Source organism: Eublepharis macularius, chromosome 7 (assembly GCF_028583425.1).
Source record: "Eublepharis macularius isolate TG4126 chromosome 7, MPM_Emac_v1.0, whole genome shotgun sequence".
Lineage (NCBI taxonomy): Eukaryota > Metazoa > Chordata > Lepidosauria > Squamata > Eublepharidae > Eublepharis > Eublepharis macularius.
In genome coordinates this window covers 140,755,177-140,767,687 of record NC_072796.1, presented here as the reverse complement: position 1 = coordinate 140,767,687, position 12,511 = coordinate 140,755,177, and the positions used below count along the sequence as shown (strand labels likewise).

Genomic DNA, 12,511 nt, shown 5'->3' with positions numbered 1-12,511 from the left:
CAGCTCGGCTCTCCATTACAGCTGCAAGACCAGGACGCCTACATTTCCCATCAAAACTTGAGAGAAGCTGACGAGTGTCCAACCTGTGTCAGGCGTCACTTATAGCTTGGCTCTAACACAGCTAATGGGAGCTGGGAGAGGAGGGAGGTTTGGGTGGGCGGCACTGAGCTTAAGGTTGGTAGGAAAGGACTGGAGGAAGGAGCAGGTGCTTGTAGCATTCTGGAGGCACCGGCCACGCCAGGGGATTGCTCCTCCTCAAGGCAAGGGAAGGCCCTGCCATTCGCCCACACACATTCCATGCTTTGCAGGCACTCCTTGCTGTCCCAGCCCCTGGATAAGAGCTGCCCTCCAACCTGCTGCCATTTCAGTCATTCCACCCAGAACGCCCCAGGAGTCCTCAACGTGCCCTGGAGGAGCCTGTTTCCGTTGCAAAGGAAGGTCAAGGAGAGCCACCGAAGATGAAGTTGTACGTTGTCGTCTTTCTGTGCGTGCTCCTGTGTGCCGACCAAGGTAAGACTCCCGATGAAAACCAAATGGCTTAAGCTTTTAGTCCGTGTTATGCAATATCCTGTTTTCAACTATTGCCTGGATTTGGATGTTTTAAAGGAAAAGTGCCCCAGCCTCAGGCAAGGAGCAGCCATTTCCAGTTCTTCCCACGCTAGCTGGAAATTTCAGAAAATAGTAAAGAGTCCAGTAGCACCTTTAAGACTAACCAACTTTATTGTAGTATAAGCTTTCGAGAACCACAGCTCTCTTTGTCAGATGCATAAGCTTCATCAGATGCATCTTTGTCAGATGCATAAGCTTTTGAGAACCACAGCTCTCTTTGTCAGATGCATAAGCTTCGTCAGATGCATCTTTGTCAGATGCATAAGCTTTCGAGAACCACAGCTCTCTTTGTCAGATGCATAAGCTTCATCAGATGCATCTTTGTCAGATGCATAAGCTTTTGAGAACCACAGCTCTCTTTGTCAGATGCATAAGCTTCATCAGATGCATCTTTGTCAGATGCATAAGCTTTCAAGAACCACAGCTCTCTTTGTCAGATGCATCTGACGATGCATCTGACGAAGAAAGCTGTGGCTTTTGAAAGCTTATGCTACAATATAGTTGGTTAGTCTTAAAGGTGCTATTGGTCTCTACTAATTTGCGACTACAGATGAACACGGCTAACTCCTCTGGAAATTTCAGTGATCCCCTTACGAAATGAAATCTCAGGGCCATCCCAGGTAATTTGGTGGCTTTTGAATGCTGGAGAAAGGGCTGCTGATGGCCCCACACTTGCCCCTAGAACAGGCCTTTGCGTGGCAGAAGTGTTCAAACGCACAAATGAAGCTGCCTTATGCTGAATCCGACCATCAAGGTCACTGTTGTCTACTCTGGCTGGCAGCAGCTCTCCAAGGTCTTTCACATCATCCGGGGTGGGGAGGTCGCTGTGAATTTCCTGCATCATGCAGGGGGTTGGACTAGATGACCCTGGAGATCCCTTCCAACCCTATGATTTTATGGTCTGCTACTTGGTCCTTTCAGCTGGAGATGCCGGCAATTGAGCCTGGGAATTTTTGCATGCAAAGCCACAGCCTCTCCCTAAGAGGACTTGCATCCCAAAGGGGCAAATTACACACTGTTGTTGTTGTTGGTGTCCTTCCTTAAATTGCTGTGGTGGCACAGTTGAGTGGCTGAAGGCAGGGGTGGCGAGTGGGAAGAGGCCCCAGAGGCAGCTGAGTTGCTTGACCAAAGAGGGAGAGCTGGATGTAGGTGACAGAAACTTGAAGGGGAAGAGGGCTGTAAAGTCAAGGCAAGAGAAGTGGGGCTGAGGAAATCATCTCACAGGGTTGAGAGAAAGAATAAGGGCTGCGGGGCAAGTAAGGGAACTTTGGAAGTCGAGTACCCCGGAAATGGAAAGGAGCCTGCTAGTTTACATGCCAATGTGAACCAACCAACCAACCAGCCAGATCTTTGGCTTCACTTCTGGGGTTCCTCAAGCACTACAACCCCACTGTCTCCACACCCCCAAAAGGAGGCTTTGCACATTGCATGGATAAAATCGCCAAGCTGTCAGAGATTCGGTGCCTACCTGCTGAACACCCTTTGCAAAGGCTAACAGTTTTATCTCAGTGCACTGTCAGTGCGCATGACATTATAATGTTGGTGTGGCCTGGAACTGTGCCCCTGGGGGTGCATTTCAAACACCCCCCTTGTCCATCAGCCTGAATGGAGGAATTGGGCTTCAGCCTCATAGGGAAGTAGCCCAAGGATTTTTGTGGAAAAAACAGGTTTTGAGGAGGGATTTGCAGGTGGTGAACACTGGAACTCATAAACGAATGAAACATCGAATAGCTGTAAGACAGCAAAACATAAAGAAGTTTTTGACCAACATTCACAAACTCATGCAGATCACATAAGCGCAGGGCTTTTTTTCCAGCCGGAACGCAGTGGGACGGAGTTCTGGCACCTCTTGAAAATGGTCACGTGGCTGGTGGCCCCGCCCCCGATCTCCAGACAGAGGGGAGTTTAGATTGCCCTCTGTGCAGCTGGGTGGCGTGAAGGGCAATCTAAACTCCCCTCTGTCTGGAGATTGGGGCAGGGCCACCAGCCATGTGACCATTTTTGCCGAGGGTGATTGAAACTTTAAAAAACTCCCCCCTTGTTCCAGCTGACCCAAAGTGACGTCATTGCATGGTCCCGGAAGCGTGCCTGCAATTTGTGCGTGCGCATGTGGTACCAAGGGCACCACCTCCCGCCAGGAGTTGCCCCTGTGCTGGCAACCCATTGAGTTCCACCCCCTTTTCCCCCAGAAAAAAAGCTCTGCATAAGTGTCATGGATCGGTCAACTAAACAGCTGCCAAAGTAATCTAGTACCTTTTCAGGTGAAGTCAGTGGAAAGCCCATCTATGCCGGGTGGCCCATTTCAGGGTCAGTTCCCCCACAGCTGACAACTCTGGTGGTGCACCTGGCCCAGTAACTCACTGCTTTTGGACCCTTATTCTCTCTCTGCACCCAACCCCCAAAATGCTCAATGCAAAAACCCAAACAATGCAAAAGAAATGTTGCATTGGTCTGGACCTTTTAAGTGGGAGTATTTGCATAAGTCCCCTCTGGCTTCTGATTGGAGTTCAACTTGGGAGTAATGGATCCGAAGGCAGGGGTCATATATAAAGCTTCTCTAAATCTATGTACCTCATGGTGATGGAGAGTGCCTTCAAGGCATAGCTGGCTTATGGCGACCCCTGGTGGTGTTTTCATGGCAAGAGACTTACGGAAGTGGTTTGCCACTGCCTGCCTCTACAACCCTGGTCTTCCTTGGAGGTCTCCTGTCCAATTACTAACCAAGGCCGACCCTGCTTAGCTTCTGAGACCTGATGAGATCAGGCTCACCTGGGCTATCCAGGTCAGGGTATGTTCCTCATCGGTTAATAATAACACAACTTTGTAAACCACTCTGAGTGGGCGTTAATAATAGTCGAATGTTATTATTATTATCATAATTATAGTGGCTCCAACACTCCTTTCCAGTGACTTGTAAAGATTTGTTTGTCTGTTTGCTTCATTTACTCCTCCACCTTTCTCTCCAATAAAGACCCAAATCAGTTTACTTTGTTCTCCTCTCATCCAGTGTTTATTTTCACAACCCAGTGACGTAGGTTAGGTTGAGCAGGTGTGATTGGCTCAAGGTCAACTGGCAAACTTCCATGCCAGGGAGGAGATTTGAACCTGGGTCTCCCAGATCTTAATCTGACACTCTTAACAAATATACCGCGTTGGGATCAAGGACAAATGTTGAGGCAGCAAGAGGGAATCAGGAGGAATGTGGCTGGCATTGCTCATCTTCTGTGTTGCAACAGGCTAACTTCTGAGTTTTCCACGGTGCTTGGTTCATAATCTCTGAACTCCAGTGTGACGGCATTGCTTGTTGGTGTGTGTGTGTAAAATGATTGTCTGGAGTGCAGCTCTTTTATACTTACTGTGTTGAACTCTTGAACATGTGTTGAATGTTTACAAACCTTCACCTATTAATATGATATCTCTGTTTATCTCCAGCCCTGTTTTGTTTCCAGATATGATTGTCTGTTTCAGTGCTGGATATTTGGCTGTTGATATCTGAAAGCATTTGAGAGATAACTAGCAAAAAGACTTGTTTTTGACAGATTGTGACATTTCATAGCGGATATTTACCAAATTAAAAACAAACAAACAATCAACCAATCAGGAGATGCCAGCAAGCAGAAAGTGATTTCAAATTTTAAGATGAAACATCAAATTCAGGATATATGTTTGGAAAAGAACGGTTGGGTTTCAAATGGGAAATCAAGCATGGCAAATTTGAATGAGAAGAGTAGAAATGCTGGCAAAATATTTTGTCAATGTTCATTTCAATCTTAGCATGCCCCAACTCTGTTCTCTCTCTTCCACAGTTCACTCGCTGGTGTGCTTCACGTGTGAACAACAGTCTAGGAACTGGAGATGCTTGAAACCAACGAAGTGCTCGTCTCAGGACAATTACTGTCTGACCACGGTGACCACTACTGGATTAAGTATGTTTCCAAATGGGTTCATTATATTGGTTGCCGATTGCACAAGCAATCAGTGTTGCTTGCTGGGGCTGCAATATTTCTTACCTCCGGGAGGGGGAAGTTGCCTTATTAGTCTGTTGTAGCAAAATAACATCAGTGCAGTTCAGCCAAAGGCATCTGTCTTCTGTTTATCTTCTGCTGCTCCTTCTGAAATGCTCAAGGCAGCTGTGCAGTTCTCCCCTCCTCCATCGTATCCTACAGCAACCTGGTACAATAGGTTATTCTGAGAGACACTCAGGGCCCATGGTCTTGAGTGAGTTTGGTGTAGTGGTTAAGAGCGGCAGGACTCTAATCTGGAGAGCCAGGTTTGATTCCCCACTCCTCCGCTTGAAGCCAGCTGGGTGGCCTTGGGTCAGTCACAGCTCTCTCAGAGCTCTCTCAGCCCCACCCACTTCACAGGGTGATTGTTGTGAGAATTTTGTCAATCACTCTGAGTGGGCAGCAAGGTATCCTGAAGGGCGGTATATAAATCAAATGTTGCTGCTGCTGTTGTTGTTGTTGTTATTATTAATGACTGAATGGGTATCTGAACCCATTCCCTAGTCCTAGGGCCTTTACAAATGTGTACCCTTCAACATACTTACAAGCATATCTGGGTTAGATCTCTAAATAGATCCGTTCTGAAGTCAAGGTCTCTGATTCATTCAAGTTCTGAGAAAACTGAGTTACTTGCTGAGTTCCTTGAGAGCCAACATGAAGCAGTTAAAGTGTCAAACAAGTCTCTGCGAGACCCAGGTTCGAATCCCTACTCTACCATGGAAGCTTGCTGGGTGACCTTGGGCTGGTCATATATTTTCATCCTAATCTACTTCAAAGGGTTGTTGTGAAGATAAAATTGAAGGGGGGAGACTGTTTTGAGCCACTTTGGGTCCCCACTGGGGAGAGAGGCAGGATATAAATTATTATTGTTAACAACAACAACAACAACAACAACAATATTGATTTATATACCGTCCTTCAGGACAACTTAATGCCACACTCAGAGCGATTTACAAAATGTGTTATTATCATCCTCACGACAATCACCCTGTGAGGTGGGTGGGGCTGAGAGACCTCTGAGAGAGCTGTGACTGACCAAGGTCACCCAGCTTGCTTCAAGTGGAGGTGTGGGGAATGAAGTAAATAAATAAAGGAGTGAAGTAAATAAATAAAGATAATCAGGCAGCATCTTAGAAGATGTGCCTGTCACCTCCCTCCCTCCCTATGGATGTATTTTCAAAATCTTCTCCTTAATTAATAGGGGCCACTTTTCAGTCAACCGAAATATTTCTACTTGATTACTCAATCTGGTTCACGGACTAATCATGAAGAGAGTTTCAGCCGATGGCCATGTTGGTCTGTAGTAGAAGGGCACGGTTCGGGTCCAGTAGCACCGTTAGGGGCATATTTGATATTGCCTTTGGGATGCGCCCATTGGAAACTCGCTGCCCCTGGGCTGACCCCTTTTGCTATGTACTTCTGCTGACCAAGCTTCTCCTCTGTTCAGGATGTGATAACCTTAGAAGGGACGCTCCGTACCCAGCCCTACCGATCTCTCTTATTTAAGCTGCCCACGCATGTTCTTTTCCTTTTGCTTGATCAGTGTTGATACGCGTGATGCAACCTGCAGCTGTAGCGTTGCTAGACCTGGTATCTCTTAGTGACCTCAGACTTACGACACTGTGATGCGTAAACTGGTGATGCTTATTATCATATTCCGCTGCAGTCGGCCTGGTTTGCATCGGGCGACCATCCTAATAAACCTTATTCTGCTTGGCCAATTGCTTTGCTTGAGAGATTCTGCGCACCAGGAGATCCAAACCTTAGAGCGGAACTGCACGAGATGAGTTACTAGAGTTCTACACGTGTCTGCTTGCCTCAAGGTTTGATGGGAAGTGTAGGAATGTAGGCGTCCTTGCAGCTTTAAGTTTAACATGTACAGAGCGGCAGGGAGGAGAGTGCAGGCGCTGGCTCTTGCTGGGTTTCCCCCTTCCCCTCTGCTGGGTGTGTGTGGGGGTTTCGGGGCCCCTCTCCTGCCCCCCTTCCCTGCACAGCAGATAGGGCGCCTGGCTGCTGCTAGCTGCTAGTGCAGCGTCGGGCAGGGGCCGGGCGAAGAGGTCAGCAGACAGGGCACCCGGAGCATCACTGCATCTCCCCCCCGCTTGCCCAGCCTCTGCAAAGTGCTGCCAGGCTCTGCAGCTCCAGGGTGTGCGGCGCTACTTTGGGCGGGGGCCAGGCGAGCGGGGGTGGGGGGGAGAAGGCAGCGATGCTGTGGCCTGACACTGTGCTGGTCTGGGCACATATGCCACGTCGCTGCATCCCCCCCTTGCATGGTCCCCACAGAGCGCCGCCAGGCTATGCAACTCTGGGCCGCGCAGCACGGCTTCAGGTGAGGGTTGGGCGAGCGGGGTGGGGGAGAGATGCAGTGACGCTTCGGGCTCCCTGTCTGCTGACCTCTTCGCCCGGCCCCCACCCGAAGCACCGCTAGCTGCTAGCAGCGGCCAGGCACCCTATCTGCTGTGCGGGGAAGGGGAGGGAGGGCCCCCGAAACCCCCACACATACCCAGCGGAGGTGAAGGGGGGCACCCGGCTAGAGTCCGACGCCTGCACTCCCCTCCGTGCTGCTCTGTAAATGTTAAACTTAAAGCTGCAAAGACGCCTACACTTCCTACACTTCTCATCAAACCTTGAGGTAAGTAGACATGTGAAGAACTCTAGTAACTTGTCTCGTGCAGTTCTCCTCTTAGAGGGAGGGTTCCCCCTGCCCTTCGGCACTGTAGTGGGAAATTCCCTAACAAGAACCTTAAAGACCAACTAGATTCCAGGGTATGAGCTTTTGAGAGTCAGAGCTGCCTTTGTCAGATTTTTTAAAATGAAAACTGAAAAAAATCTGGGGGGGGGATTAGGTTTTCCCATTGCCCGTCAGTGATAGGCTATTTCCTGGGGGTTTGCCCCGTTGCTCTGCCAGCATCAGCAGGAGGTGGCCAGCCCCTCCCCCAAGACTGTCCACCACCTGGGAAAGTGTGCACCGGGCATGCTTCCACTGGGGCACGATGATGTCACTTCCGGAAATGATGTTGGCCCCAATTTTGGCCCCAAATGGGGCAGAATTAGCCCTGCGCAAAGAACAGACGCATACCCATGGCTGATGTGATGACATCACTTCCTGGAAGTAAAACAAACAAACATGCAGAAGCCACAATGTAAGTGCCAGGTCCTGGCAACCCTAGGTAGGATGCCTCTCACTGCTTGCGGAAATTGCGGGCACGCTTCCGGGACCGTGCACAAGATCTTACTGTATTCATTATATTTATTGTACACTATCTTTGCACTTTGCACTATTGCACTTTTGCACTATAAAAGAAAATGAATTGTTATTAATTGCTGATTCCCGGAATTGTTGTTTGTTTGATGTTCTGTTTCGGGAAAGTCACGTCCGCTCAACTGCTGTAACTTTTCTGCTGTTTGTCGCACGGATGTGGCCAGCAATGCTTTTATACATTCTGTTTGTTTCCGCTTGCCTGCCTCAGGTTTCTTGACGCGCAAAAGGAAAATCTCCAAGAGGTGTTCACCGGTTTGCCCAGCTTTCCACATGAATCTCGGCTTTGTTTCCTACTCTTCTTCCTGTTGCCAGCATTTCTTATGCAATCTCTGGGGAAGGTGGAGGACCTAATGAAGAGATGGCCGGCCTTCTCGTGACGGCAGCTGGAGCTGGGGGGGAAAGAGGGTGACCCATCACCGGTTGCCGGGTCTGTCCGTGGGACTCAAAATTTCAAGCTTTTAGGACCTTTCTCAGGGTCTCCAGAAATTCAGAACTAAAATATGCTATTTTCTGCTTGGCTCAAGAGCTTTCGCTTATCAGGTCTACTCCCATGTCCACTGGGCTCCACCCCTTCTCCCAACCTGCCAGGAGCTATCCCACACTCCCTGATCTACGAGACATCACCCCTTCGTACCCAACCTCTACCCGCAGGCATCCTCACAGCCCTAAATAAACCTTAACAACCCCCTGAGAAGGGCTATCTTCCGGGAAGCCGCACTGTGGCATTCTCAAACTGAAATGGCTGAGCGAATTATGGGGAATTTGTTTCAGAATTGGAGCCGATGCAGCAATTCTGGTGGATTGGGCCACTTATAGGAAACAGCATTCTCTCTGTTATTAGCAGTGACCAGTCTTTGGTTCCTATTTTGCCTGGCACTCAGGCATTTAATTATTAAGGCAGGAATTATAGATAGTACATAGCCCATGCTTGTATTTTGCAGACCTTTTCTATACCACCTTAGTACAGAATGCTTCTCTTTCCCCATACATAAGATGATCTTTATAGGCGGATATATTTTACAGTCCAAATCCTGTTGAGATTTCCAGTCCTATAACGGCCAGCGCCATAGGCTGTAATTCAACAGGGCTATCTGTTCCTGGCACAGACATGCAGCAGTGGGGCTAAATTTCTGCCCATTCTGAAGCTGTTAAAGGCACAGTTGGGAAAGAAAAGTATGAATCTTTAGGTCACATGCCCAGTTACAAGTTCTGATGGGTTTCCACTGTAGCCAAGAGATGACTAGAGAGGGGGAGTGATATTGTCTTTCTACTGACTTCCACACGTTGATTGGGTCTTCTGCACAAAGCCTGTACATGAGCAAACTTGTGTGCAATAGTCTTGTATGTGCTATATAAGCCCTGGATCAGGCTAGCCTGACCCCATCTGCTCTCAAAAGCTAAGCATGGCTAGTCCTGGTTAGTAAGTGGATGAGACACCAGCAAAGAAGTCCAGGCTTGCTAAGCAGAGGCAGGCAACGGCAAACCACCCTTGTGTGTCTCTTTCCTTGAAACTGCTGGGGCTTACTGCAAGTTGGTTGCAACTTGATGGCTTTTTCCATCACCATGTATTAAAAAATGCTTATGTCGATTATCACACCCTGGATAAGATGCCGTTTGCAGAGATCTCCCCTCCTGTCTCCGGGACTCTGAAGAGTGCTGCCCTCTTGTGTCCAGAATATGCAGGACGCTCAATTTGGTTTTCTCTTTTTTTAAAAAAGTTTATTAACACCATAAAAGTTTGGAATGTTGACAGGGCCGCTACAGCTTCTTTTGGATTTAAATCATACAAACATAACCTCAGCATAATAGGCAAACCTGCGCCAGAGCACAATGCTGTCTATCTATTATTGCTGTCAATAAACGGAGTTCTTGGCTTTTGAAATGTCAAACTGCTGTTTTTGGTTTTGGTTTATTACATTTCTTCATTTAAAACATTGAAAAGGTTCTCACAGCAGCTCAAAATAATAAAAAACAATAAATAGAGGAAGAAGAAAAAGGCCTCCCTTGGGTTGTGTGGAAATGGATGCAGTAAGGCAGGCCACAGAAGCGAGCAACTGGCAAGCAAACGTTGACAGCGGCCCATCTGCCCGTGCAAACCTTGGTCGACGTATTCTGTGGCCTGAGAAAATGCTTTTGTAATCTTTCTTTTCTGCTTGCCCTCGGTCAAGTGGCTAATAAGAGGGATGCAATAAGGAAATGTAAACCGCTTTGGACATCCCAAGGGCTGTGCATGTCATTTCAGTGCTGTCCCATGGACTTTTAACAACAACAACAACAACATTTGATTTATACACCATCCTTCAGGACAACTCAATGCCCACTCAGAGCAGTTTACAAAGTGTGTTATTGTTATCCCCACAACAAAACACCCTGTGAGGTGGGTGGGTCTGAGAGAGCTCTGAGAGAGCTGTGACTGACCCAAGGCAACCCAGCTGGCTTCAAGTGGAGGAGTGGGGAATCGAACCTGGCTCTCCACACTCTTAACCACTACACCAAACTGGCTCTCTTTAAACTATTTCACTGGCATTCACAACCCTGTGGATCGTCTCTTGTTGAGTGAGTTCTTTCTTCATTCTCTTCTGCTGGATGCCATCACGACATCTCTGAGCGAGACACGCCCTTGTAGGACTTACAGTTTCGATACTGCCTCTCTTCGCTCCAAGTTTCACTCCTCCGTTTTGGGCAACCTGAGATTCCCAGGGTTGGGTCTCTCCTTTTCGGTGGATCTCAACAGGTGCCCTCCCGCAAGCGTGCATACTTTCCTAGTCAGGCTCCAGTTGGAAAGAATTTTAACTTGGCTCTGCACCAGCGTTTTGGAGTGGATCGGTTACCCAAGAGCTTAAATTATGTGCTGTTTTGAGTTGAGAATAACTGCATGTGTTTTGGGGGCGAAAGCTGAAAAGCAGGCCATTGACTTGCGGAGATCAGAGCACAGGCAGGGGCTCCACTGTCAGGCTACAGATGACAGGATACAGCAGATAGATCCCTGGACCATTGCAGCAAGACACAAGTTCTTGGTCAAAATGGCTTTTATTCAGAAATCAGATCATTTCCATATACAGGTCCATAGGACTACTTAGAAGCAAGGCAGGCATCTAAGCAGCAAGAGCAGAAGTTGACAGAAATGACATCATGTGAGAGAAACTTCTCTTTTAACATTCTAGTTTACTCCTTTCTCCCCCCTCCCAACCGTAAACAATACTTTGGCGCTCTCTTGGTGTGAGAACGTTTCACATATTTGTGATATCACGTTGAGTTACTAGGAAGCAAGACACAGCACTGTCTGGGAATTAGCACAGGGTCATAAACACTGAAAGCTGTTACAGTCCAACAGATAAACACCCGTGAAAGCCTGGGAAAGGAACAGTTATGACACTAGCAAAGTGGCATTGAGCTATAGCAAGCTACATTGTGTTCAGCAGAACAGAATCAAAATTGGCATGGATGGGGCTCAGAAATGACACAAACCCTCTCAGGAGAGATTTCTGCCGGTTCTGTATGGAGAAGTGAAATTGATAGAGCTCTGTTTCTATTAGTCTCCAAGTGTAATTATTTCGAGTCTCTTTCTTTGTTGAAACACAAATTGTCAATTAATTACACTTAGAGACTAATAGAAATAGTGCCGTCTTATGTCAATATAGGAGTTTATATACAAGAATTCCAGTGTTTCTCTATACTGAATGGTTTGTTTAAATCTATGAGAGCGGTCTGAGAAATTGTTAGTTTTATATTAAAATATTTCAGTCTCATGTGATGCATTTACTTTTGGAGAATTTTCTAGACACTTGATTCCCGAAAACAGTGTTATTGATGCTCTGTTTCCAGCATTTCTTCAATCCCACATTGGATTTCTGCTGGTTTTAAATAATTGCAAATATGCATTTATAGACCCAATTACGTTGTTCCTTGAAAGGTCTTTGAAATTGACTGTACTGTCTCACATTGTGCAATCTGCCTTGAGTCTCAGCGAGAAAGGTGGACTAGAAATAACGTAAATTAAATAATTTTTTTTTAAATCCCCAGCGCGCTTTCAAGGAATTCACAGCGGAAAAGGCCATTGACGAGATAAAAGCCGAGCTAGAAAACCTGAACATTCGTGGTCCTACATTGCCACCTAGTGGCCATTTGTCATATAGACTGTGAGGCCACCCTTAAGCAGTACTACACGATCTTTCCCCTTTTCAGAATTAGCAACGTTTCCTCAAGAGTCAGCAGCACGTAAACGGCGCGTGCATCCAAAAATGAAATGATAGGACTTGATTCTGATTGTCTTATATTTCTAAATTCGGTTATCTTAAAATAGTTTTACTACAATATAGATCAGCTGGAGAGCACCTGCTTTGCTTGTAAACTGTCCCAGATTGATTCCATCCTGGGCACATCCAGATAACAAAGGATCGGTGATATGAAAAGTCTTTCTCTGCATGAGTCCCTGGAAAGCTGCTGCCACTCAGTATGGAGGATTCTGGGCTAGCCAAACAATGGCCTGACTCAGAATAAGGCCCTTTATTGCGTGTTCTTAGGTGAGGCAATATGAGTTTGCACCATTGGAGACCAAGAAAAAAACATTCATGTGCAACTTTAGGAACAGAAAGCATGTAGTCTGACATGAGCATATTTATTTATTTTACAAGTT

The 12,511-nt window shown here is 47.1% G+C and overlaps 1 protein-coding gene across 1 annotated transcript; it reads left to right on the top strand.

Moving 5' to 3' along the window:
- The first annotated feature begins 322 nt into the window (after positions 1 to 322).
- LOC129333620 (lymphocyte antigen 6E-like) lies at positions 323 to 9,764 on the top strand. Its single transcript, XM_054985410.1, has 3 exons — positions 323 to 510; positions 4,416 to 4,535; positions 8,084 to 9,764. Exons 1-3 carry the CDS (start codon positions 459 to 461, stop codon positions 8,224 to 8,226), a joined length of 315 nt encoding a protein of 104 aa, XP_054841385.1. The 5' UTR covers positions 323 to 458; the 3' UTR covers positions 8,227 to 9,764.
- The last annotated feature ends 2,747 nt before the right edge of the window (positions 9,765 to 12,511 follow it).